The 26639-nt window shown below is 36.8% G+C and overlaps 1 protein-coding gene across 5 annotated transcripts; it reads left to right on the top strand.

Annotated features, from left to right (window-relative positions):
- On the top strand, window positions 1-25256 carry LOC134534125 (uncharacterized). Of its 5 annotated transcripts, none has more exons than XM_063372219.1 (15): window positions 1-48; window positions 1575-1708; window positions 3314-3484; window positions 5227-5344; window positions 9514-9742; window positions 11424-11566; window positions 12378-12474; window positions 13673-13782; window positions 17413-17545; window positions 20184-20389; window positions 20770-20964; window positions 21361-21465; window positions 23983-24104; window positions 24288-24390; window positions 25085-25256. In XM_063372219.1, the coding sequence occupies exons 2-15, from the start codon at window positions 1590-1592 to the stop codon at window positions 25157-25159; spliced, it is 1926 nt and encodes a 641-aa protein (XP_063228289.1). In that variant the 5' UTR covers window positions 1-48; window positions 1575-1589; the 3' UTR covers window positions 25160-25256. The 5 variants fall into 5 exon arrangements, with proteins under 5 accessions (XP_063228289.1, XP_063228288.1, XP_063228287.1 ...); XM_063372218.1 differs by having other exon boundaries at window positions 6-171; XM_063372217.1 differs by having other exon boundaries at window positions 6-282.
- Window positions 25257-26639: the final 1383 nt, after the last annotated feature.

The raw sequence follows: 26639 nt of genomic DNA, 5'->3' as shown, positions 1-26639 counted from the left end.
TTCAGTATTTTTCTAATTAAGTAGCAGGCGCCAAAATTTTGATTGAAGGCAAATATTGTATTTGTTGAAAGTATATGGTTGTTGATTGATAGTGTTTGATGTAGTCGAAACTTAAGAGCAGAGAATTGATAGAAATTTTGATTTTTTTTATTTCTTATTGGATTTTTGTAGGTAATGGTAATCCATTTGATATGTTTCGTATAGTTATTATTGAACGCTTGTTCGCGAATCACAAGCAAATAAGGGTGAAACGCGATGGCAAGGAAGTTATGTTTATCATTGGTGCGTTGCGTGGAGTGTAAATAAGGTCCTGAGGAAAAAGAAGTCAGGATAACTGATTTCACCCAACATGTGGTTGAATAAGTATAGCTTAGTTCAAACCGTGGCCTGGCGCGGTTAAAGAGTGATGAGCTAATACATAACTCCTTAATATCTGTTTTTGTTGTGATGTAGCCATGTGGGTTAATGGTACTCTGTATAGCAGCAGACCAATAAACCCTACAGTTTCGCCTGTTAGAGCCCGTCTACAGTAGTCCGAACCTGTGCGTGGTCCTTATCCGAATGTGAGTGACGTCACATTGTCTTACCGAAAACTGCCCTATCCACAATTGCTGTGTCTGATGTCCGAATGTATTGATTTCTAAAGTTGTCACCAGAGCGCAGTAAATGTGCCAAACCAAATGTTTTTGTTTATTGTTTTGATGCTTTGTAGTTTGAGATTGAACTTATGAAAGTTATGTAAGTTATAAGTGACTTACAACACCTTCCATTTCTTTCAATAACAAAAACAAACAGCACGTTTTCAAACGGGAACCGAAAATTCAAATTTCGTGAGTGTTCTGATCTTTTTCTGTGTCCGAAGTACACAGGTTGGGACAAAAAGTTAAAATTGACTAATGTCTTCGGACCAGGTAGGTTCGGACCTTCGCCCACATGACGCATGACGTCAGAGGGTCATGTGGACCAATCAGCGACGAGTGTCCTTCGGACACAGTTTAGGACATTGCTATTGTAGACGGGCCATTAGTAGCATACACAAATGGATGGTAACCGGCAGCGAATGTATTTGCGTTTAGGTGGAGTTAAAATAAACTAAATATATATTGATACAGTCAAGGGTGGCTTCATTTAGATTTCTCTATAAGGGCTGTCATACAAATAATGAATGCAGTTGCAGAACATGACATTAAGGCTCCCTTCATACTTGGCTACTGTGAGCACCCCAATAGAAACTTGCTACACTGTGGTAACATCAAACCAAACAACTATTCACACTGAGTTACATGCTCACGCAATTAGAGGTCAGGAGTCACTCACACTGGCACATTTTTAATTGAGCCACTTCCTGCATTATAGCTTTTTCTTAAAGTGATGGCAGAATCAAGTTTCCACACTGTGTCGTAGACTTTCATTGTTACTAATGTTAAATACTTTATTTTTCTTTGTTTCTCCATTTAAGTTTTTTATCATTGTGAAACTTCCATGAGATCATACATTTCACCTACAATCTTTCCAACCAATAGTAATGTATAGTATCTTGTCCCAAATTATGTTATTGATTTTTTTCCCCCTAGAAATCAGTGGGTGCAATGCCAAGAAAGAAGTCGTTGCTTGGTCGATGTCAGCGCAAGTCTGCACCGGTTCCTACCAGGCAGCTTCGTCTGTTTTCAGCTGAGTTCTCGGGTGCCACATGCAGCAGCAACAGGCCGTAAGTTTCGTTTTTGCCTCGCATGTTAACACAGTGAAAGAAATTTTGTGGTAATTTTGCTTGGATTATTAAAATTGGAATAACATTTAAGGATATTTATGACTTGCCTAATGTTGTTATTACTGATGCCTCTTTAGACCGGCATTGCAATATTGCAAGAATTTAATTACCAAAAAAAAAAAAAAACTTTATTTTTGAGTAGTTATCATTCATTATATAATTTGCGTGATGTTCTACACAAAGAATTATGATTATCTGATTGTCAGTTGTGTTGCAAAATGTATTAAACAAGGTTACAAACTGTTAAGTAATTGAATACCTATGTAACAATTTGGAGAATTATGTTTTATTTCAAAGAGACTCATTATTACTAAATTTTTTTAATATGTTTTGGCTTTAGAAGAAATACCTAGTTATGGGTAATTTTATTGGAAGGGGTGCTTTTGGAAACAAGCTATTAAAAATTACATTTTTTTATTCATTGTGTAAAATGAAAATCTATAATTATGTAATTTCTTTACCTGAAACATCAACCTTTTCCAGCAATTGGCAGTCTAGCGTAACCATTGCAATACTATTTTAACATTACTTGCACACTGTTGTTTTATCTGGAACTATATTTATTTTGCTACAGTAATTTTATCAGACAGTGTTAAAGAATTTTAAGTTGCAAGCGACATGGCAGTGAAATGTAACAAAAAAGGTTAGAACACAATCGGAACAAAAATCACAAAAATTTGAACTAGTAAGTTGCAGAAAGGTAAAAGGATGTTAGCAGACTGTAATGATGAAATGTAGTCAAGCGGCGTAAGTATTAAAACAAAGTTACATGTAGATTGTGGTTAAAGTAAACAAATAATAAGATGATTAGGACAGCCAATATGTACCTGGATATCCCGTTTGACGTTACATACCACTATCTGGTGTAGCCTGTTGTGACTTGACATATTTACGAATGGAAAGATTGGATATCCTATATGAAGTCATGCACTGCTACTTGTTATAGCATTTTTGACTTTTGATACATTTCAAATAGGAAAGCTCATTTCTTTTGTTACAAAACAATTCTCACTTATACAGTTCCAAAACTTTGTGGCATCTGAGAGAATTTTACTCAGAACTGTCAAAAAAAGTTTTAACTAAGCTATGCAAATTTTTTCTTACATTAATATACTAGACAATTAGGAGTAAATCAACTCTGCACTACATGAAACCTGATTTGTAGTGTAATTAGTTGTGTTTCAAAGCAGTATTTTTTTGAAGTGAAATTTCTGTGCTGAGGGGGCTACAATTTTCGAGCGATACGAAAATTCTGATTGCGTGAAGGGAACAGTTAGGTATGTATTGGGGAAACTGGGAGAGGGGTAGATGGCAGGGGAGAGGTAGAAATGATGCTGAATATTTGCATACATTCTTGCACACGTGCAAACTTGCACACTGGCGTAATAGCATAATTTAGCACTCATATTATTGTATTGTTTTTTTAATCTGGGACCTCAGCCAAAGATATTTATTTTTCCTATACTCAATAATATAATAAGCAAGAAGTTTTACTTTTGTCGCACGTGGACTCCGCTCACACATTTTCTTTTATTCTTCTTCCAGGAGTCGAAACACAGAGAGAAAGTCTCGCATTCCTTTGGGGCGAACGATGAGACACCTGTCTCTGGAGTCACGTGAGCGTGTGCCCTCACGACGCAGCAGGAGTGCTTTTGCAACCCCAGACTCACCAAGCTGCTGGAAAGAGCAGCGTGTGATGTCGACACAGCGAAAGACGTGAGTATTATGAGTGTGCCTTCAGTGTTGTGTGTTCATGAAGGGATGTACTTCCTGAACCTGTCGCCAACAAATCCTTTGGTTTTTTTTTTATTGATGTGTAAACGTATTAGCTCTCGGTGTACTGCATTTGGTAGGAGTGATTTCGTGAGTTGTACGGAAATCCAATGCAACGGAAATGTGTAACCACGGTGCTGCCATCTGGGGCGGATGGCATGGACCAAAGTTCATGGAGATGGGTCCTCTCACCCTCTTCGCAGATGTCGCACTTCCCTTTGCTCGGAATCTGCTCGGAACCGTCGCGGGACTCTCGCCTCACTCGCGGAACTCACGGCACTCCTGCGGAGGCCAGCGTCGCTGTTCAAGTACTTGAGGTGCCCCTTCTCGAACCGACGAGAGCAGCAGTGACGAGTCGCGTCATCCTGGGCCGACTCCATGCCCGAACAGTCCAGTAGGGTGGCGTCCCTTCCCGCCACTTTGCGCGGGGAGCCCGCGGAATTCCCAAGGCCGCTCAGCGATCGATAACGGCGCCAAGGCAGAACGATGCGCGGGGATTTAAGGGGGATAGCGAGGACCCTTGTAATCCGGCCAGAAGCGCGTGGCATGCCTTACGTCAGTGGACGGCGCGTGACTCCAGTGGCCTTGCAGGGCTGCCTGCCAGCTCCAAACCTGGCGCGCATCGCGGTCTTGTCTTTCGCATTCATAACAATGCTTATGAAATCCCACGGTAGAGAGTTACCTCTTGCATGAGAGCTTGATTGTGAAAGACGACATAAAATGTTGAGTCGCATGTTACCCTACGTGCGTGTTTGTGTATTTGAGAAGAAAATCAGTGGCGACGAATGAGCTTACACATGAGAAGTACTAGATTCTGAAACAGTTTCCAACAAAAGTTATAATGGGTTTCAGAGCTCCCCACATGTAGTTGCATTGATTGAGCTTTTACTATATTTATTTGCATTTACGTACCAGTTTTTCTTCATTTGTTAATTCCATCATTAGGCTTCAGTCTTAGCTTATCGGTCTTTGTCATCTCTAATGACTAGGGACAAGTATTTTTATGGTTCTATTTTTAGTCAAATTTAATTTTTAAAACAAAGGATTTCTGTGATATTGTTTTCACTTTTATAAAAGCTGTTTTGTAATACTCCACCAGAATAAGGGTAAAATTTATATGATGCATTTTTATGGTCAAATAATTTTTAATAAATTGGTGTAAAACAGATGTATTCAGAACAATAAAAATAAATTAGGGAGCTTTTATGACTTAAAACTAATTCAATAAGAGATGCACAATAAACCAAATTAAATTAATTTTTCTGATCCATGTACTTTGGTGCAATTTTTTACTGGAAATAATGCAATTTCTTGAATTTCAAAAACTAAATGATTACTTTTTTTATAATTTGAATTAAGTTTTATAAATGCTACTTGATTCCATGATGTAACTTGCATTTTAGTGCTAGATGGTGTATTATTTGGTGATATGCTTTCGTTGTTATTTCTGTTTTATCGCAATGCACCATATAATCTTGTCCCGGATACTAATGACCCTGATGTTGACGCAATATCAAGCCTCCATTTCCTCATTCACTAATTCCAGCTGTAAATTCATGGTAACTGCAGGAGAGAAAACTAATAAAAGGATGCACAGTTTTGCAGAACGCCTGGTGACCCTAAACTGCAGTAGATATGGTTGCCTCTCATCAGTTTGCATGTCTCTTGTAATTCTATTTGCGCAGTTTGCACACTCCATTGTCGATCGGCAGCATTCAGCCTTGGCTTTCGACCACCAAGAAAGTCGGGAAAGGTATGAAAGCGCAAACTGACAAGTACGAACAGGCAGCGATGGTTGTCAAGGTAAGTTCTGTACAATATTCTCCAAGGAGTTAATGATCGAAAATCTTGCACAGTGTAGTGGTCCATGCAGTGATCCATACACTGTTTAATGGAGTGTGGAAATTAATTTTTGGTTTCATTCAATTTTTGAAAAGATAAAAAGACTTTCCTATAGGAAACTGGATGGTAGACAAGTTATTCATAATAAAACCACTTTAACGTTATTAAATTGAGTAAGTCGCAAGAAAAGCTGTGGCAGAAGCAATTACATTCAGACCTAGAAGTATTTTATTGTAATTTTCATTGAATAAAGTAACCAGGTTTACAAGCTTAAATCAGTTTCCTAGTACAGCCAACCTTGTTTGAAGTGCAGTGTAGATTTTAAATGCTTGCTTATATGTAGTGAAATTTCATTAACTGAGATGTTTTTGTGAAGATTTTAGTGTGATTTTGCAAATACATGTATTAGGTATGTAGGGATGAATTCAGAATGTTCCTAAAAAGGTTAGTTGCACTTTTAATGACAATAAATGAACATTTGAAAATATGCAAGGATTTTCTTTTATATGTTATTTTTTTTATTATTTTTTCATTAAATCCAACTAAGTTTGTATCTTTATTAATAAATAGTGGCATGGAAATTTCGCGTATTATTTTATCTGTAAGTTTATACTAGGGATGGGTTGAGTACACATTTTTATCGATTCCGATACCGGTACCGATTCCTAAATTTCGATTCTCGATTCCGAGTCATTCCAGTTTTCGATTCCTGGTAATTCTGGTCACATAATTAAAACTACTTAAGAATTGAATGCATTACATAATGATAATGACATGTATAAAGGATAATTATAAACTTAGGATTAAATGTTGAGGTTTTTTTCTTCAATTACCAGTGAAGAGGCATCTTCACATAAAGTTTGTTTGCTAGTAAGTACTAGGCTGTGCACAAAGAAGTTCAACATTTAGATAGGGTTCTTTAACAGGCGATAACGCCGATAACATAACATCTTTGTTCAAAATGGGTTCAAAGGTAGCACTACTTTTTTCTGTGGTACCTTTTGACTTAGTTGGTGACAGTGCTGTAAACAAAAGTTTGTTTTTCTTCAAAGACTATTTTTTCTGGTAGTAATGTGTGCCGGGATTTCAAATGCTTCATTAAATTGGTTGTAGATTTGTACGTACCGCTCCCTGAAATTTGCGCACTACCATAATTACAAATTGCATATTTGTCATTTTCACTATTGATGCGAAAATGTTCCCAAACTTTAGACATGTTGATACAATATCAGACCATTCGCATCGTAATTTGAAACAACAGTCGGCGAACATTTTTCTACTAACAAACTAGCAAAACACTTGAAAATAGTTTTAGCAAAACAATATTTGTGCCAAATAAATAGCATAAATGCGCAACAATTCACAGTAACCTCAATAGCACGACGGTGAATTACGCCGTAATTAACCGTCGTGCTATTGAGATTACTGTGAATTGTTTCGCATTTATGCTCTTTATTTGGCACAAATATTGTTTTGCTAAAACTATTTTAAAGTGTTTTTCTAGTAATTATTACGGTTTTCCTTTGCAAGAAATAAACACGAGCCTCTGTTGGCGGTATGGCCAAAGAATGTTTTAAAATCGATTGTTGCTTTCATTATACAATTTGTCCCGTACGCAACGAATCGATACGTTTCGACTTGACTTTATATTTTATGGCCACCAGAGATTTTGTGGAGGCCATCATCCTTGAATGGCTCACAACTAAAATGGTGACGACATGTGATGTGATCTCGTTTCATAACCGTCACTTTCTTCACAAAAAACAATGGACTTTTCTTAACTGCAAATAAAATTAATAAGTCTTTTTACAATTTATTTACGTCTAATACATGCGTGAGGAATAATGTTCTTCGATCGTGGAGTTTTAATTAGAGGTTAAACATGCCCGGTAACATTGTTTTTATTTATTTTTATTCGTATAAAATTAATATTTAATAATAATGAGCATTATTAGGAATTTTATGCGCATACGGCAGGTAATATATGTATATTAAAATAAGTAAGTAAAGTTCAGACGAAAATATATTACTACTGTATTTTCTTAACTTAACCGATTCCTAACCTACCTTGCCCTTTTTTAGTACCCGATACTGAGTACCCAAATTTTTTAATAATCGGTGGTATCGAGGAATCGGAGAATCGAATCGACCCATCCCTAGTTTATACCTTTGTGCTGCTTTGATGATTGGTCCACATCTCAAAAGGAGAGGTTTTGCAGTTTTAAAATAGCCAACAGAAAAGCTTTCGGTAAATATTTACAATCGCGGTAGATGCCAAAAAAAAATGCTAAAAATCCGAAAATACTTTTATTCTATGCTCTTTCACTTCCTCTTTTCAAATCAACCGGCGGAGATAAGAAATTCCAAATACTTTAGGAGATATCAAATTTTTTAATTTTGCAATACAAGACCTGTGGAACCATTCGAGCGGTGCCATTTTTGTTATTTTGCCGTGTGTTGTGAATACGTGAATCGTGAATGCGTAATTAATAAAATGGTTGATTAGGTCAGGTCAGTTACATTATTAATACTTTCAAACTAAGCCGACATTAAAAATTATTTTGTGAATTAATTTTAATGGCTGTTTAGTTTTAAAATATTTATAATGTAACTGACGTGACCAAACAAACCCGGACAGAGGGTGAACAGTAAACTAAAATGGTCGATTAGGTCAGGTCAGTTACATTATAAATACTTTAAAACTAAGGTGATATTAAAAATAATGTGAATTAATTTTAATTATTCTTTAGTTTTAAATTATTTATAATGTAACTGACCTTACCTAACAAACCCGTAACAAAGGATGTACAGTAACAACTCACGTAAATTTTTTTGTTACTTATTACTTGCGCAACAATATCAAAATAACAAATAAGACTTTAAAATTAGAAACGTTAAAAACTCACGTAAGTTGGAGGCGGTAATTAAACACCGTTTTAAACAATAATTGAACTAAATAATCACGTATTTGTTCATTTGAATTCTGGCCTATCACGAACAATCACGTGACATCATTATCCAATAAAAAAAATAGATACTCGTACGTAAACAAGAAACAATGGTGCACGCACGCCTCAGGAATGCGCTGGTTTTGTGCTGAAATTTAAAAATTGGATATCTCCTAAAGTATTTGGAATTTCTAATCTCCGCCGCTTTTAATGAAAAGAGGAAGTTGAAGAGCATATAATAAAGGTATTTTCAGATGTTCAGCATTTTTTTGGCATCTACCGCGACTCTACATATGATGAAATTAAAAAATTTGATATCTCCTAAAGTATTTGGAATTTCTTACCTCCGCCGGTTGTTTTGAAAAGAGGAAGTGAAAGGGCACAGAATAAAAGTATTTTCAGATTTTTAGCATTTTTTTTGGCATCTACCGCGATTGTAAATATTTACCAAGCTTTTTATGTAGAAAAAGCATAGAACCTTCACCGAGTATAATGCTGTGATTTTTACCGAAACTGTGGAAACTAAAAGTAGGTATCACATTATAATCGCAAACTTGCATCTTGCCATTGTGAGTCACTTAGTTGAAAAACTTCAGGCTCTGCCTCCTAAATGTGTCACTTATGCCACTTCAGACTGCTATTAATTACCACCTCCTGAACCTCACTTGGTTGAAAAACTGCACAGGCTCTGCCTGTAAACTTCATCTCTTGTGCCACTTCAGTCCGGGGCTTCCTGAGCTTCTGCACAGGTGGGACAGAGGAGAGTGCCACTGGAGTGTGTCACTGGATTCTTTCTGCTTCTCTTCACTAGAAGTGGAGGGGGGAGGCACTTCCTCCCCCTCCACTTTCTCCCTCCCAGACGACCACCGTATATCACCACATTCTTTGCTTTCTCTTTTGAACTACACTCATTAAACACAATTTTTTTTCCTTCTAACTGCAGCTTGATGTTTCAAAAGAGACCACATAAATCACTCTACTATTGAAAGTGGCAGCTGAAAAAGGATGTAGTAAATATGTAATAAATCTAATACGTAATTTTCAAGTGCTATGTACTTTAATTGCGATTTACAACCCACAAAATCTTTTTCATGAGCTCATGGTCAAAATGTTTGGGGTCACTTCACGTTCAGAGTCCGCATTATTTTCGGGTAAGTACGGTAACGTGTGTCCTTCCTGCAGATTCAGGACCACTTTGCCCGCCAAGACTTGGACATGAACCTGATTCCGTTGTCGGGCCTGCATCAGCGTATCATGACCCTGAACCTGTTTGTGGGGCTCACCAGCCACTTGCTTGCCAGCTTCTATCCCCACCACGGCATCAGCATGAGCAACTACACTGAGAAGATCCCGCAGTTCATGAAGACGCTGGGCTACGCCGGAAACGTTACCAAGTCCTGGCTTCGCACAGGTTAGCCACTACCGCCAACATTTCCTAGTTCCCTGCGATACGAGCTTAAATTCTGTTTAAGTCTGTGTATTGGGGATTTTGAAAATGCAACAAAAAAAATTTTTTTTTTTTTGTCAAAATACCCTCAGATCATTAAACTTTTAATTTTACTAACATATATAGTTATTACTAAACTAACATATAAGCAGGATCCAGGTTAGTTCAGTTCCAGTCCGCTATAGCGCTGTTGTTGTACCGAAGCACTGAGCTTAAAATGCAGTCTTCTGGTAGTTTGTGGCGCGCTGTTTGAAAACACATACTTCCAACCAGGCCTATCGGGCAAAGCCCCAGTCAACGTCAAAGTTGCGTGCTGCAATCATGTTCAAGTTTTTTTTTTACAGTTCAGGTAGCAAATAATTTATAACACACCAGTTTCACAGATTAAATTGAAAAAAATTAGTTAAGTAATGTGTTCTTGATAAATTTGAGAAAAACCCCCAGACTAAAGCATTACAGTAGTAGCAAGCCATTTGCCAAAATACCTTATGTCAGGGCTCTACAAGTCACGAGCACCAGGTCGTCATGATGCCTAACTTTTCCTTGCTGGCGACTAACTTCTGCAGGGATACCAACACAAGTATACAGTGGTTTTGAAAACATCAGCCAATTTCGTTGTACAGAATTGACTGGTTACAAGAAACTGGGATGGTATCTAGTTTGTAGTAAGTTAACTGTATTTGCTGATATTGTACCAAGTTGATATTGATATGTACCATTCACAGGCTCCGATTTACAAACGGGCCATGCGGGCATTTGCCCAGAGTGCCATTTTTTTTAGGGGGAAGGAGGTGAATTGCTGTACAAAAAAAAATGAGGGACTGGAAAAGTTTTTTTATGTGCTGTAATGATGTTATTTTTGAAAAATACATGTCAAATCCTACCATTTAAAGCAAAACAGAGATATGTGTAATAGGGTATTGATTTGGACAGTCAAGGGGAAATGTTATTTTATACTAACTATTGCAGTGAACATAAAAATATTATGACTTAAATCAAATACTTTAGGAATAGATTTAAAATTTGTTTAACAGTATACAGTGTACTATAACTGATGTTTTATTACAGTAGTTATAACAGCTGTATAAAACTGCACCAACCATTTATTAAATTTAAATGAACAAAAAAAGACACAAACAGCCTATGTCTTTGAAAAACCTTAGTATTTAGTTGCATAATGTGCTGTTTAACAACTGATAATAAACAAGCTTGACTTTGTAAAATGTTATGATGTTTGATGGAACTGGATAATGACAGGGGGGAGGGGGGTCTAAAGATGATCTGCCCAGAGCATTAGCTGCCTGGAATTGGGGCCTTACCATTTTGCACTTTAGTGTTTAAATAAAATCTGAGTAGAAATTCTCACTAAAGTGTGTGTGTGTGTGTGTGTGTGTGTGTTTTGTAGTGCGTGCGTGTGCGTGCGTGTTGTAGTGCGTGTGTGTGCGTGTTGTAGTGCGTGTGCGTGTTGTGCGTGCGTGTTGTGCGTGTGTTTTTTTTTTCTTTGGCTCCTAGATTTTGTGCCTGGCTCCTAAACTTTCAAAGATTTTGTAGTTGCCTGTTTTATGCGTTCAAAGTTTTAAAAAAGTAAATTGTGTGAAGTTTTTCACTATTGCTTATATTTGTTTTTTTTTTTTTTTTTCTGCAGCGAATAATAGTCATTCATGGCCCAACGTGTTGAAACTTTTGTCGTGGTTGGTTGACCTGGTGGAAAAGAAGGATAAAGTAAGAACCCACATGTTTAGCAAGTCTGAAGAAGAACCAGATGATGAATTTGTTGTTAGCGCTGAGGTATGTATGTTATTTTTATAGTGCAGATGTTGCATTGCCTTGTAGTCATTTCAATAACCTTTCATAGTTAATGATAATGATAATTATAGAATTTTTGCTGTGTGTCAAATTTTTTTTGTTAGGATGAGCTTTGTATAAAAAAGAATATTTATTGAAGAGTTAAGTAGGTTTAGCTATAATGCTGTCTTATTTAAGTTGTTATATTATCCAGGTGAGTCACAGAGATGGAAACTGTGGTATTCCAAGGTTTTGAACACCGATATCAGGGTCTATTACAAAGGTTTGTTGTCCAAATGGCATCACTCCCGTTTTCTGGTTTCTAACGTAACGTGCTATTTTTAGGGTTGCTGAATCGCCCGTTTCACTGGCATATAGTGCAGGGCTGTTGTGAGAAACTAAGGGACAGAGGGCAAACAATTTTGTTGGGTTCTTTCCCCTTTACTTAATTACCCCACAGTTAAAAAAAAAAAAAATACTGTAAACTTAATCTGCGCGTATCGCATAATTTGTAAGGTTTCCAATGAATTCTATTAGCAAAAGACTTGTAATTTTTGTCCTAACAGAATAAACTTGTACATTAAAAAAGGTTTTGGGACTCCACCGGGATCCCCCTGGTACTCTGGCTTGAGGATCTCCGCCCCCCCCCCCCCCCCCCCCCCCCCTCCTCGGCCCGTTGCCTCCTGTCTGTCCCCGCTTCTCAACAGTCTTGTGTATTGGCCACAGGACTTCAGTTTCGACAACATGTCTCTTGTACAGCTAGCAAATTGTAAACCAGTTTTCAGAGTAATTTTTACCTTCCTTCCTCCCACAGGAACTGTTCGACTATTACCTCAACACGTACATTTTGTGGGATCAAGAACAGATAGACGACATTGAAGTTGCCACATCGCAACTTGAGAAAAAATACAGTAAGCTTCAAATAGCATGTATATTTTTTTAATTGTAATATGTTAGAATTTAATGTTATATTTAAAATATTTATACAGTATTTTTATTTAATACACATTAAATTTAGAGCAAGTTAATATAATATTTATGCATTTAACAAGCCTGCTATTCCTGGGAGCCTTGGTATTTTTACAGGCTCTGGTAGGGTATATATTTATTTTTAAATAATTTTGTGATTTTATCATGGTACTTCTGTATTTCTTAAGTATTCATTAACACTGCTTCATTTCACGTCTTGCCAATTGAATGATAATTTTTGAATTGTAGAATGTATGAATGTTTAGGAGACAAGATTTTATGGTTTTATATTTAACCCAATTTCTTTTTTTTTTTTTAAATACAGGTTTTTGGTGTTAGTTTTTAATTGTATGATGGTCAATTACGGCGGTCTTTCAGCACACACTGCTCTTAGTACTTTGCTTCTCTGATCGTGTTCCACATGCCGCATCCTACTCTCGCCACCTCGACCGGGCGTGCGTAGCGACGAAACATAACAGTCTGAGCAACCAGATGGAGCACTGACAGTTGGTGTCAAAGTAAACTGCATCAAAAGTGTTCGATTTTATTTTTGTTGCCGTTATAAATAATGCTGGTGCAGCAGCACATGTGCAGAATCAACCGTGTGAGAAAAAAAAAAGAGTTTTAACAAAGAAATGAAACACTTTTTTTTGTATGGTTTGGCTCGTCAATATGTAGGCGTCAATTATTGCAAACAATGTTCATCTGCATGTGCAAGATATTGCAGGCTCGTATTTTGTTATTTGCATTGTGAAGATTTTGAATGTATCTAAAATCAATATGCATAAACCCTTCCAACCTTTATTCTTACATTACTGAAGTTTAATTTACAATGGAGAATGTAAAATGGGAAAAAACAGTCGTGGTGCAACAAATATAATTATTGCTGATTAAACCGTTAAATTTAATTGTAAGTGAATGCATATTTATGAAAACTGAGGATCCAAAAAAAAAGTTAATGGCAATTCTTGCTCTTTGTGAACTAATCTAAAACTTCTATGAATACCTTAAATGTCCACATTTAGTATGTTGTAGCAATTTATGCTCTGTTGTATGTATTTAGTTTTTACAAATACCTCTACCACTTAAACTTTTATTTTGAGGATTCAGCATTATATAATTGTACCAATGTTATTTCAGATGAAGGTCTGTGTTCCGAGGAGGAACTAAAAGCACTGTCGGAAGAGATAGAGCAAATAAAGCAGAGGTTTGAAGACCCACAGGATAATGAAGAAGAAAGTAAATTTCAGGTGAATAAAATAAATGACACTATCACTTTTATTTTTAGAACTGTTAATACAGTGAAACCTCATTAATACAAACCTGAAGGGGAGAAAAATATTTCAGTTTGTAATAACGAGGTTCATATTAATGAGGTTCTTGAGCCAATAGGTATAATAAGAACTCGATAAGAAATATTGAATTCCTACATGTCAGAGCACTAAAAATGTGGAATATTATTATTGTAATAGAAGCCAGATATTGACATGCACACTAACAAAATACACTTAGAAGCAATTTTAATAAAATACACTATAACAGACTGATAATTAGTATACATATACGTATGTATGTATTCTTATTTAATATGTTTCCAAAGTTTTGACAAAAATGATTAACATTTACCGTACAGTTAATTGCTGTTGAGTGTATAGCAATTCTTATGCAAAGTATGCAAGATATATTTACATAGGTTTAAAAAAATTATTAATTTTTTTCTGGACACAATTATCTCTGTAAATATCATTTACAGCAGAACATATCTTCTCAAATCCTGCAATCAAGTCAATTGGCACATCACTTGCAGCAAGTACATTTTCCAGTGTACGCAAAGCACTGATTGTGTCACTTTTGCTTGGAAGTTTATGCACTACCTCACCATTGTCGTCATCACCATCATTATCCTGACTTCTACCACCCTCACAAAGTGACTGTACAGCGTCAGCCCTTGGTGTTTCCTGTAATCCTCGTGAACCAACAAGATCTTCTGCAGTTAATCTTGCACTGGTGTACACACTGTCATCAATATGAACAAACTCATTGAAGTCATTATCAACTTGCACGTGTTCTTTTAACTCTTGCCAATCCTCTAAAGGTTGATCAAAGTCAGGTTCTTCAACAGTTTGCTGGCCAAAACCACTTTTTGCAAAGCAATGCACAATTGTCTTTTGGCTGATGCTGTCCCACGACATGGCTATACTGCGGATAGCATCCAAAACTGACCATCTAGGAAGCTCAGTCTTTCCTTTTTCACACTGCCTGATAAGGTATTTCACCAAGCGCTGTCTGTAGTTTCTTTTGAAGCACTGTATTATACCTTGGTCGAGTGGTTGTGTCACACTTGTTGTATTTGGTAGCAAGAAGCGTAAGGTAATGTTTTTCAACTTCATACCATGAGCAGTATGTGCAGCACAGTTGTCCAACAATAACAAAATTTTGCGATTTAGAGTCGCCATTTTCCTGTCCAATTTTAACAACCACAACTGGAAAATTTTTGTGGTGTCCCAAGCCTTACTGTTTGCCTCGTAATCTACTGGCAGGTTTTTTGCTGCAACATCTTTGAAACATCTTGGCTTGGCAGACTTGCCAATAACCAAGGGTCGAAGTTTAGTACTGCCATCTTGATTACAACATAGTAAAACTGTAAGACGAACTTTACTGTGTTTACCGCCATGGCAGTTTTCACCTTTTACGGTTAGAGTTTTATTGGGCAACAGATTGTAAAAAAGCCCCGTTTCATCCATATTAAACACATCATGTGGTGCAAATTTACTTACGATGGTCTGTACTGACTGAAGCCAGTCACTCGTTGCTGTTTGGTCGACAGCTGCAGATTCGCCACAAATGGTTTTTGTGGCCAAATTATGCCTATCTTTGAAGCGTTGAAGCCATCCGTTGCTGCAATGGAAATCATCAATTCTGAGTCGCAGTGCCAGCTGATCAGCCTTTTCTTGGATAATAGGCCCGGAAATTGGAACTCTGGTGGCGCGCATCTGATGAAACCACTCCAGCAGTTTGGCCTCTAATTCTGAATGTTTACCGACGCGCATCCTTTTCTTAGTTTGATTACTACCTTTCCTGACTGCTTCTTCTATTTTATCTGCTTGCTTTAGAATTGTACTTAAGGTTGATTTTGATATACCAAACTCTTCAGAAAGTTCTGTTTTCGTTTTTTCACCCTGACGAACTGAATTTATTATCTTAATTTTCGTCTTCAATGCAATTTCCTTGCGTTTACGTTTTGCCTCCATTTTTATGTGTGTACGTACAAATTCTAAAGTTTAATAAAATTCTCACAAGATAATTCACTTAAACTTTCATTACAACGTACACAAATATTAAACGGGTTAGGCGTAATATATATTTTGATTTTATTGGTCCGGCACAGATTCATGTATACAAAGGAAGTACAAAATCGAACGTAAATACAATCCCACGTGAAGTTCGATATATCGAATATTGTACAAACGCGAGTGATTTCTGAACATATCGAACACACGAACGAGTGATTTTGTAAACATAAGAGTTAAAAACACACTTCGGACACTCAGGCCGGGCCGTATCTTTGTGGTAATCTTTGGTTCGTATTAAACGGTAAACATGACTGTTTGTTTATACGGAAGGGAATTGTTATTGTTCGCTATACATAATAACGAGAATTTCGTATTAACCAAACAAATCTTCATTGTGTTTAATGGGCATATTTCACGGGGTAATAGTAATAGGTAATATTAACGAGTCGTTCGTAATAAGCGGGATAATATTAACGAGGTTTCACTGTATGTAACCTTGCTATTTAGTTCTACAAAATTTTAATAAGAAAAATTTAAAGTTCATCATGAAAAACCAATTGTGATAACTGGAATATGTATTTATATACTAGCTGCATTCCCAGCATTGCCCTAGCTGAACACCAGACGAAGGGGTCTTTTTTGGAAATCAGATGTAGACAGTAATTGTTTTCTTAATTTGAAAATCGAGTGTGCAAAGTAATTTCTAGCACTGGCAGAACCCAGCATATGTTCTGCCAGTGTATATTTATTTACCTCTACATATTTAAAAATGGATGGTTGGTATGTAATCTGGAATCTATAAAGTGAAAAAAAGTAGAATATTGAAAGATTGCTGATGCTTTAAAGATTTCATTATCTAGATAATGCCGGGCATGCATTGCAGTGCCTCATATCAGGTTTTTTTTATTATTATTTTATTTTATTATTTGGTACACATATAAAACGATCTCTCTATCTTCCTCTCAAATCCTATATACAGTATAACCTCGTTTTCACATATCTTAAGAGACTAGGGGGAAAATATGTAAAAAAATTGGGAAAACGTAAAAATAGGGGACTGTTTAAAATTAAAATTATTATTATTCTAACGATCATGGGACCAAATAAGCAAATATACGCCACACTAAATAAAAGTCTCTGAGATGCTTAGTGTGTGACCGTGGGCAGACATAGAGAAATGACACATACTCACTGTTTATATGACTATGACCTATGATTTTCTGTTATAAAAATGTATATACCCATGGCGATCTGTTTGAACGGTTTAGAAGTTGATGCACTGCAACGCCATCTAGTGGAGAGTTACAAAAAATCACTTTGATGTGCTAACGTTCATGATACAAGTCAAATGGTGTCGGGAATTTATCAATCTCATATAGATGTATATAAAATGGTGTTGGAGTTTATCAATCTCAGAAATATATATACATATACCAACATTCGTACACACACACACACATACACATAGTATATATATCCTTAGCTACATAGAATTTGAGTGATGTGTTACAATGCTTGCAGTAAGAGTAATAAAATAATATCTATTTATCAAAATGTGTAATTTTAATACTTATGTTTTGCTTCTAGCAAATTAAAATGGAACATGATTCACTGCAAGAGGACTTCCTGAAGATCTCAGCTGAACTTGAAGCACAGGAAGGAGAGATAAATAGTTTACAGCAGCAACTATGTGACTTATCTGTTCAGAAAGAAAAATTAGGTTAGTGACTGCTGGTTTGAATTATGTCATCTGAGGAGATGTGATTGACATTTCATTATTACAGTTACAAGTTTTTGAAGTGAGACATTTTTTTTATAGCCGGTAGAGTGATGTCAGAATCTACAGAATCTAGAGGTGTTTGAAGCTTCGAAAATGTCGAAGTCGAATCGGAGCTTGCCAATCGGTTTGAAGTTAACACCAAGAATTTTTTTCGAAGGAATCATTAATAACTTGTCAATTATCTTGAGGCTTCATTACAATATTGTAACGATGATTGGCATTATTATAATATCACTTTATTACAGTAAAACAGAGTTTAGAACCGTATATTTGTTACTTCATAAGCAAAAATAATTAAAATAATATCTACGGCGACGGTCGGCAGTGACATCTTATTTTAACAATTTCATGCAGGTTGGCCAACGTGACATGATTTTAAAAAAGCACATATGCGTCGTGCTCCGATGAAATGGTAATAAGTAATAACATAAATATTTGTTTCATCCTAAACACATAAAAATAATGCAGTTATTACTTAATGTGCATATCAAAAAAAGGATATTTGGGAATTATATTTATATATTTTAACAATATTAAGTCTTTAAGATTTCTAATAGCATCGGTTGGCCATCCAGGTAGCATCATCATGTGATTGTGCATGTCCAAATAATTATCTCAATATTAAATTATGTAAACGTTACTTTCAGTTTCAGCAATAAAGAGTTTTCGGGTAGTTAAAATGATGGCATTGATGAAGTTAAAATATTTAATTATTTGTGGTCGGAAACTATTGAAGTTAAGTGAGCCTTATGATCTTACCCAAAAATAAGGCTAAACGCAATGTAAATAAATAGTGGTGGATACTTTATATATATATATATATATATATATATATATATATATATATATATATTGTTATATATATATATATATATTGTTTCCTTGCACAATAAAGATTATTCCTAATCCTTTAACATATGGTTTTCGGTGTATCAACGTAAGGATTTCTGCCGCAAATGTTGAAAAATGTTGAAATTGGTAAGTAAACTATGTCAACAAAATTCCTGTTTAAGCCAATTCCAACATTCCAACACGATATTTGGCTTTTAGCATTTGTTTTAACATCGAAACTACGGAATAGCGGGAGGTTTTTTTTTACCGTACGCACATAGTACACGAGACACGGCGTTGATAGTGTTTTTATCCGCTAGTTTAACATACGTTCCGGAGCATAATGATTTTGTTAATGCGAAAAACTAAACATAATGGACGTGATATCGGTTGCACGCACGTAACTATTCCCCTCATGCCATCAGATTTTTTGTTTCACTTCAAAAAGTTTTGAGACATAGTTAACGCTACAGATGGCAGTATCAGTGCATGATTATGTGTATTTGCCAATACCTTCGTAAATATTTACATGCTTTCTCATACTTTAACATACTTTTGCATACTTGAAACTTGTAATTCGCAACTCTATGAACTCTCAACTTTGAAGTTGGACCCCGTGCTACTATTAGTATTGTGACAATTTGTATAAACATTTCCAATAGTTCCCTGACTCCATGTTCAGGTGTAGTCAAGTAATATTACCATTTAAACAACAACTGTGACTTTTGACTGGCACAGTGATTTACTCTTACAAATACTCTAAACATATTTTTAAGCTGTGAAATGTAATATAAGTGATCATAATTATTGAATGCTTGACTTTTTACCACTGTTAGACAATGTTTTGCAAACATAATTTTTAAATAATTTGAGGTGACAGGTGAAACTTGAAATGCAATTGAGTTATTGTGATAAACTTACAACAATAGTTTTTAAATAATATTAATGGCAAGAAAATGTAACCAACATGCTGCGTAAGACTGAGCTTTAAGACTCTCTCTCTTCATCCTTGTTAGATGTTCGGTATTATTGTAACTGCCAACTATTATAAAGAAATATTTTGAAATGGAGACTACAGATATTGTATCCATTACTGAGCTGTGAAGACTCGGAATATCAACTTTCACTAACATAACATATCGTAGCTTAGCTAACAATACCATCTAATTAACATTTCTGTAACTTTACAGGAGGGTTAAAAAAAACTGCTTATTTTCAAATATTTATGTTGTGTATTTTAAATCAACATTTTAAATACCTTTTCTACTATAAAGCAAAAGTAACCAACTACACTCCTATTACCTCAGTATGGAGCCTATTGCAGTTAGTAACTCTGCTTTGTGTATTTAGGCGGTTCCATTTTTGTGTGATGGTGCAGCTATCTAGGGTTTTTGCCGTAAAAATTGTATCGTGGACGCTTTGGGACCAAAAAGTCAATTTTATTAAAAATGTCAGGCGCTATTGTATGCTAAGTGACAACGATCAAGAATTCTGTAACTATGAGCACATTTCTGACCTCTATATTTTCACGGTTAACAGATAAACTGTAGTACATAACTTGTGATTAAATTTACAACATAACATAAAAATCCATATCTACTTTAGTGAGACAGAAAAAAAAGAAGCTCTAAAACAAAAAGTAAAAACATGAGAAAATTAATTCAACATAGCAGCTGAGAGTGAGTTAATAGGAACTGGTTGCAATACACAGTTTTCTGTTGCGTAAGGTTGGTGGTTGATGTTGCAGAGGCGGATTGCCAGGCTAAACAGAGTCTGCTCAAGCAGAAGATGAAGCAGTTGAGCACCCAGAAAGTTTCTCTGGAAGAGAAGCAGCTCTTCGATAAAAACATGAACTCTGTGAGGGTGGAGATTGACAACTTGAAGGCCATGAAACAGAAGCGCATGGAGGAAATCTTCAAGAAGGACATGGAAATTTCACAGCTGTTAAGAAATGTAAGCACCTTAAAAGAAATTGATATTTCTTCCAAGAACTAAACACATTTGTATCAAGTCTAACTATGAATATGAGCTTTGTTTACATCTTATAAAAAATCTGCAACTGTAAGAAAATAATAATAGATAAAAAAAATATATAAATTTGTTATATAGTTTTGTTATAACTACAATAGAGTGGTTTTAATGTGTTTTTATTAAATAGATTACAGTCTTCAACGTTTTGGACCTTTTTTTTTTATGAATGTTAGATTTTGGCAAAAATTTTGGGAATAATTTCAAACTTATATTGAGCCCAATAGGCTGAATGTAATATAAGTTTTTCATCTGAGTGTGCTTGGTTTTTTTTTTTCTTGACCTGTTAAAATCTGTTATTACAGGTGTCAGAGGAAAACAACAAGTTCCGCAGGAACCTGCAGAAGTTTGATGACCCCAGAGTGCAGGAGCTCGTGCAAACTAAGTCTGATAGTCAGGAAGAGATTATTGAAATTCTGTCTGACATAGAATCCGCAGCAAAGAAAAGTCTGTTGGATATTAAGAAGCAGTTGCCAGGAATCACATCTAATTTGGAAAAGGTAGGGGCATTATTATAATGTAAAAAGAAACAGAAGAGCCTTCTCGGTTCTCTCTGTGTGCATCGACTACCTTCCCCGCCCGCGGCGAGCCCTGGGAGGGATGGAAACCAATCGTTGCCCTTGAGTCAGTCTTACACTAGCAGCAATGTCGTAACTTAGGAATTTAATTTGATCACTCATTTGGTGATCTAATCAAGTCCCAGATTTTTTAAATGGAAATCCACCTATGAAATAAATCTGCAAAAAAAAAAGTTGAAATAGACACAAATATTCAGCATCACCTACTTCTAGTACATATTTTTAAAATGTGCTAAAAGTGTGAAGATTGGTCATGTTGCAAATATATATATATACATATATAAAACTAGTAACTTGTTACATCATTTATGTGCGCAGGTGAAACGAGAGTTACAAAATGCCAATGCAGAACTGGAGGAAGAACGGGTCAAAATAAAATCTCTCTGTGCCAGCCTGGAGAAACTTGACCAGAACTTAAAACAGGTGGGTATTGGTGTTGAACTTGCCACCTGAGGGTGATGGGACGGTGAGGCGACCTTCCCCTAGCGCTGTCCCGCCTCGGAATGTCGGGTTCCTCCGACCGGGAGCCGAGGCTCTGGCCACCAGCCTTGTTGGGGCACGGGCCGAGCATCGCTGGGCAGTCGCCGCCTCCGTGGCCCCTTGGGTGGCATGCTGGCAGTCTTCTCCAGCAGGCCTGGGTACCAGGGCGACCAGCGACCTACCTCACCTCTGGCGGAGTCAGTGGTAGTTGGGATACCGGCAAGGGAACCCACGTTAACTCCGTCCAGATAGGAGATTGGGTCCTTTCTCTGGCTCCGAGTCGCTGGTACTGCTGGAACAGGGATCTCGAGGGCTGCGGGGGTACCGCTGATCCTGTTCACGGTGGCAGAGCTCCCCTCTTTGGCTAACTAGACTACGAAGGCTTCCCGTCTGTTTACTCCCCTCCGGTTGTGATCGGAGCAGGAAAGAGGTGATGCAAGAGTTAGCTGCGGCTGCTGTGGTCTGGCCGACCAGGCTCGTGGTGTGGTCTGCTGTGGTAGCGTTCCTAACCAACCACCTCTTTCTCAGGCGTGACTATTTTTTTTTTTTTGGTGGACCAATGTTGTTGAGTACTTCCAGTCCCGCCCAAGTGTTTGTGGCGTGGCAACAATGGTGGTGGTTCCACAGTGTGCTGAGCAGACCGATGTAGCTAGATACTCCGGCCACTGAGGATCACCCCACTGCTGTGTTGGTGGGGAACGAGGAAAGGTGTGAGGGTCGAACCCAGGTCACCAGGCCTTTGTACCTGTTCCTTCTTTTGAGTTGGCCGGGCTCTGACGGGAAATATACAGCTGAAAGATGGAGTTAAATATAGTGTCCCACAGAAAAGAAAGGCGTGAAGTCTGTGGCGGGTGTTTAAAACAATACGTAACACGTCTGCCTACCTCTGGTTAGCCTAGAGGATAGTTCTAAAGTACCTCAGGGGTGCAACAACAGGGGGGGCAAGGGTATTTTGCCCCCCCCCCCCCCCTCTGAAACCTTGAAGTGGGGGGAAAACGAGGGGCAAATAAAGTGCTGTGTAATCAATTTTTAGATAATGAAACTGCTTAAATAGCACCAGTTTCCACCTTGAAATACAAATTTTCCCGGGGGAGGACCCCCGGAACCCCGCTTCAATAGGGGGGATCGATGATTCTTTATAAAAAGGTATATTGCCCCCCCCCTTTGGAAATTTAGTTGTTGCGCCCCTGAAGTACCTGAACTGGCTCTACTCACAACCGGCGGCAGGCGTCTGGCGGCACCAGATATTGGTAGTGCTTTTAGCAAGGGAGTGAAGCAAACTACATCAGTAGTACACAACCAATTTTGTAAGAAAAACATGCATCTAAATTTTTTTCCCTGTGGTTTGGATCTGTAAAGGCATGGAAAAAGTGTTTTTCGTACACAACTAAAATGCAGAACAGCTTTTATATTAGTTTAGCATGACACTAATCACTGGAAACCTCTGATTGAAATATGTATGCGAGAGCACAAGGGGTGCTCTGGGGCTTACTGCCCCGGGGGGTGTAGGGCGAACGGTGCTAAGAAGGGATGATGGACTTTGGTGGTGGTCAGGACACCATAGGTTGGTTTGGCTCACCCTCTTTCTAAGAGACTGGAGGGGCGGCGAGCAGGCGGTTGTTGGTCTCCAGGCATAATGGACATTATGGCAGCCCTTTTGGACAAGGTGTGGGCATGCGACAAGACAACTTAGTGATGACTGGAGTATTTGTAACTTTAGGAAGATATGTATTTTCTCGTTAATTTTCAAAATTGGCTTTGGTTAGATTTTAGTGGTATTAAGAGAATTTATGTATTTTTTTTTTCCCCTTAAACTTTTTTTTCATATAGGTATTGTGATATTGGTTTTATTTTTTAAAAAATCCATTTAATTTGTGATCTTCCATCATATAATGAAAATATTTTTAAAATCTTTTCCCCCCCATCTAAATAATGCCATTTAAATTGCTCCACAAGCTATATTTGTCAAAGCAAACCATTAAGTGATAGCCCTATATGTCTAGAGCATGTTTACTGGCATTCAAAAATTAATATTGTGTTCTTAAGTATGAAACAATCAGTTAACTGTAAAAGAGACAATAATTTGGAAAATTTAAGTAGCTTCGACAATATATTTTTTGCTCTTACATTTTGTTATAGTTGCTAAAATAATGGCATTCCATTTATTTTGTTTGTTGAACCAAATTTCAGTGATTTGTGTAAAGTTTTGTTTCAAGTATGAATGTTTATTTCATGAGTTAACTTGCATTTCTGTTTTTTATATGTTTAATTAGCTAACAGTTTGGTGTTATTTTGCTTTCGTTGCCATTCATAGTAAAATATTGTCCCTAGTGTTAGTTGACAAGTAATTATAAATTTTTTTTTAAATTAATAAGTACTTGATTAATGCACCTGAAAGTATTTCTAAATACTATTTTTTTGTGTTTTTTTATATATATATATATATATATATATGTATAGCGAGAAGCAGAACATATGTTTGAGTCCCAGCAATTTCTCAACAAAATAAAGAGGAATAAAGGAACTGCACATTCAGTGGAACTGGAGGAAGCGAGAGCCAAACTGAAAGCTGCGACTGAAGAGTAAGTCCTGGCCTTTTTAAACATTTTATTTAAGGAATTACATTTTAAATTTAGCAATTTATGCATACGTGGGTTTAGGTTTAAAACTTGCCCAATTAAATTTTTCTTTACATTACCGATATGTATTTTTAACCCATTGTATCTTAACTACATTTCAAATGTACATACTTTTGATTCCCTCAGGTTGGAGAAGCTACGAGAATTGAGGGCGAGTAACGCACAAGCTGCACTTGAAATAATGTCTCATCTTTATGCTGATTTTGAAAAGTTTCGGGCAAAAATTAAAGTAAGTAAAATAACTATGCTTCCTGGAAGGGAAACAAATAGTATAAAAAAAAGTATTCCTGGGTCATAAAGGATGAAAAGGGGAAGGGCAAAACCTGAAACTGGGTGTTTATGTGGCAATAAGTTGGGACACACACCATAAATACTTCACTTGTATTCTACTGGACAGATTTATGGTGAAAGCCATACAGTGAAAATGTTAAGAATTTTTTTTGTCCAAAATTATAGATGCGATCCATGCGCAGGGTCTTGCAAAGAAAAACTGCACCATTCTATGGTGTTAAATAGAATTTATAAGTAAGCTTTCAAAACTTAAAACCTTCCTTCATTGAGGGTCTTTTTAAATTTTTTTGTTAAGAATAAACTACAGTAGAATCCCACTTATCTGAGCAGACCCTGTCCGGATCACAGAGTCCAATTAAAACTTAATTTAAGTTTTCAATAAAATAAAAACTGTAAAAAAAAATTCCTCCCCCCTCCATAAATACATCTGGAAAACAGGATGCATTTTCTCAATAGTCAACTGGTAGTAAAACTTTTTTTTAAATTCCGTCCAGATAAACCAGAGGTCCGGACGAGCCACATTAGTATGACTCTTAACTTTTATTAAAATCTTATAATCTTATTTTGCATTGATGTAGTAATTGATCCACGAGAAGTTGCCTTGTTATGATTCTTGTGATTTCTTTGCTTAGGATGAAGATATCGTACAAAAGGCGCTAGAAATGGTCGGAAGCATCCGTCAGGATAAGGAACTGAGATCACCATAAAAAATATTTTTATTATTAAGTGGTATTGTTATTAATCATGCAGACACTGTGTAAAATGTTTCTATTTTAATACATGTGAAGTGTGTCACGCAGGTAACTACCGACATATGTCAATTTTCTGGCCCCCCCCTCCCCCCCCACCTCCCTCACTGCTGTGGTGACAGTTGACCATCTCTATTAGAGCTAGGGTGTGGACAATGGTACAGCATATGCCTGAATCAGTGCTGCTGAATGACCTTGAAACCCTGCACGTCTCCTGTTGCTTAAGGGGAAACGAGCAGTGCCTCTTCCCCTCCCTACACAGCCTACTCAACATGCCCTGCCAGTCGGCATAGCGCACATTAGCCCCTCCTCTGGGACGTGACTCACCATATCACCTGGAAACACTATACCTGCAACCTTCAGCTACGGGAGTCTGCTGCCAATTCTAATGCCAGTTTATGGGCACTTATCCTGAAAGGTACTGCTTGTGGACGTGTCCACCCCATGTCTACAGATGGCTCTCTGCGGCAGAAACACTACCTCCCTTCCAGTTACATGTCCTTTATTAAGTTTGCACTCCTGATGGGCTGGCCTTCCAAGAATCTACCACGTCTAAGGTGTACAAACACTGTATTTTTTTTGGACTGGAGATCATAGAGAAAACAAAGTTCTAATAATTTATTGAACAAGGTATACTGAACGACTTAAGAAAGAAGATTAATGTGTGAAAATTGCAAACCATCATCAATCCCAATTGATTGCATATCAAACCATGTAAAAATAAGAATCCCTCAACCTTAAGGGAATTGGCAGATTGTGTAAATGCACTTGATATTAATTACAAAGACCAGACATACTATTATCTTTTGCTGTGAATTTGTTTAGCAGAATCCATAATGAAACAGTTTTTTTTTTAAGTAACAATATATGGAAACAAGCATAAACCAACATTCAAATCTTCATATTTATAAGATGTTACAAAAGCATCGGTTGCATAAGTTACACGTGCCTTAATACCTTAATATTAGCAATATGAGTACAACACAGCAACAGCAACTTCTCAGACACCTCTTACTGAAAACTCACAATTCACTTGAACATGAGTTTAAGCAAGAGGTGTCAAAAAAATATGACTTGGGATCTTGACCACTATTGTGTTCCACTCTACTTATCCCCCCCCCCCCCCCCCTACTGTTTTTTCGTGACCACCATTAGTCAAAGAAAAACATTTACTGTCTGGTTTCATGAAATATTAGTAATGCTGGTACATTCAACAACAAACATTATGTTATAACATAATAACATTACCCAATAGCATCGAATAAGAAAGTTAAAACATTTTATTATTGGTAAAATGTCAGAAACTCATAAAACTGATAGAGAATGATATTTCAATGGGTATTATCTCCAGTGTATGTCAATGTGCGAGTAGGAACAGCATTAGTGACAGAATGTCATAAATATGTAACACAGAAAACAAATTTCAAAAAGAAAATAT

This window comes from Bacillus rossius, chromosome 7, assembly GCF_032445375.1.
Source record: "Bacillus rossius redtenbacheri isolate Brsri chromosome 7, Brsri_v3, whole genome shotgun sequence".
NCBI classification, from domain to species: domain Eukaryota; kingdom Metazoa; phylum Arthropoda; class Insecta; order Phasmatodea; family Bacillidae; genus Bacillus; species Bacillus rossius.
Note: the sequence above shows the minus strand (reverse complement) of the source record. Positions and strands in the feature narration are given on the sequence as shown.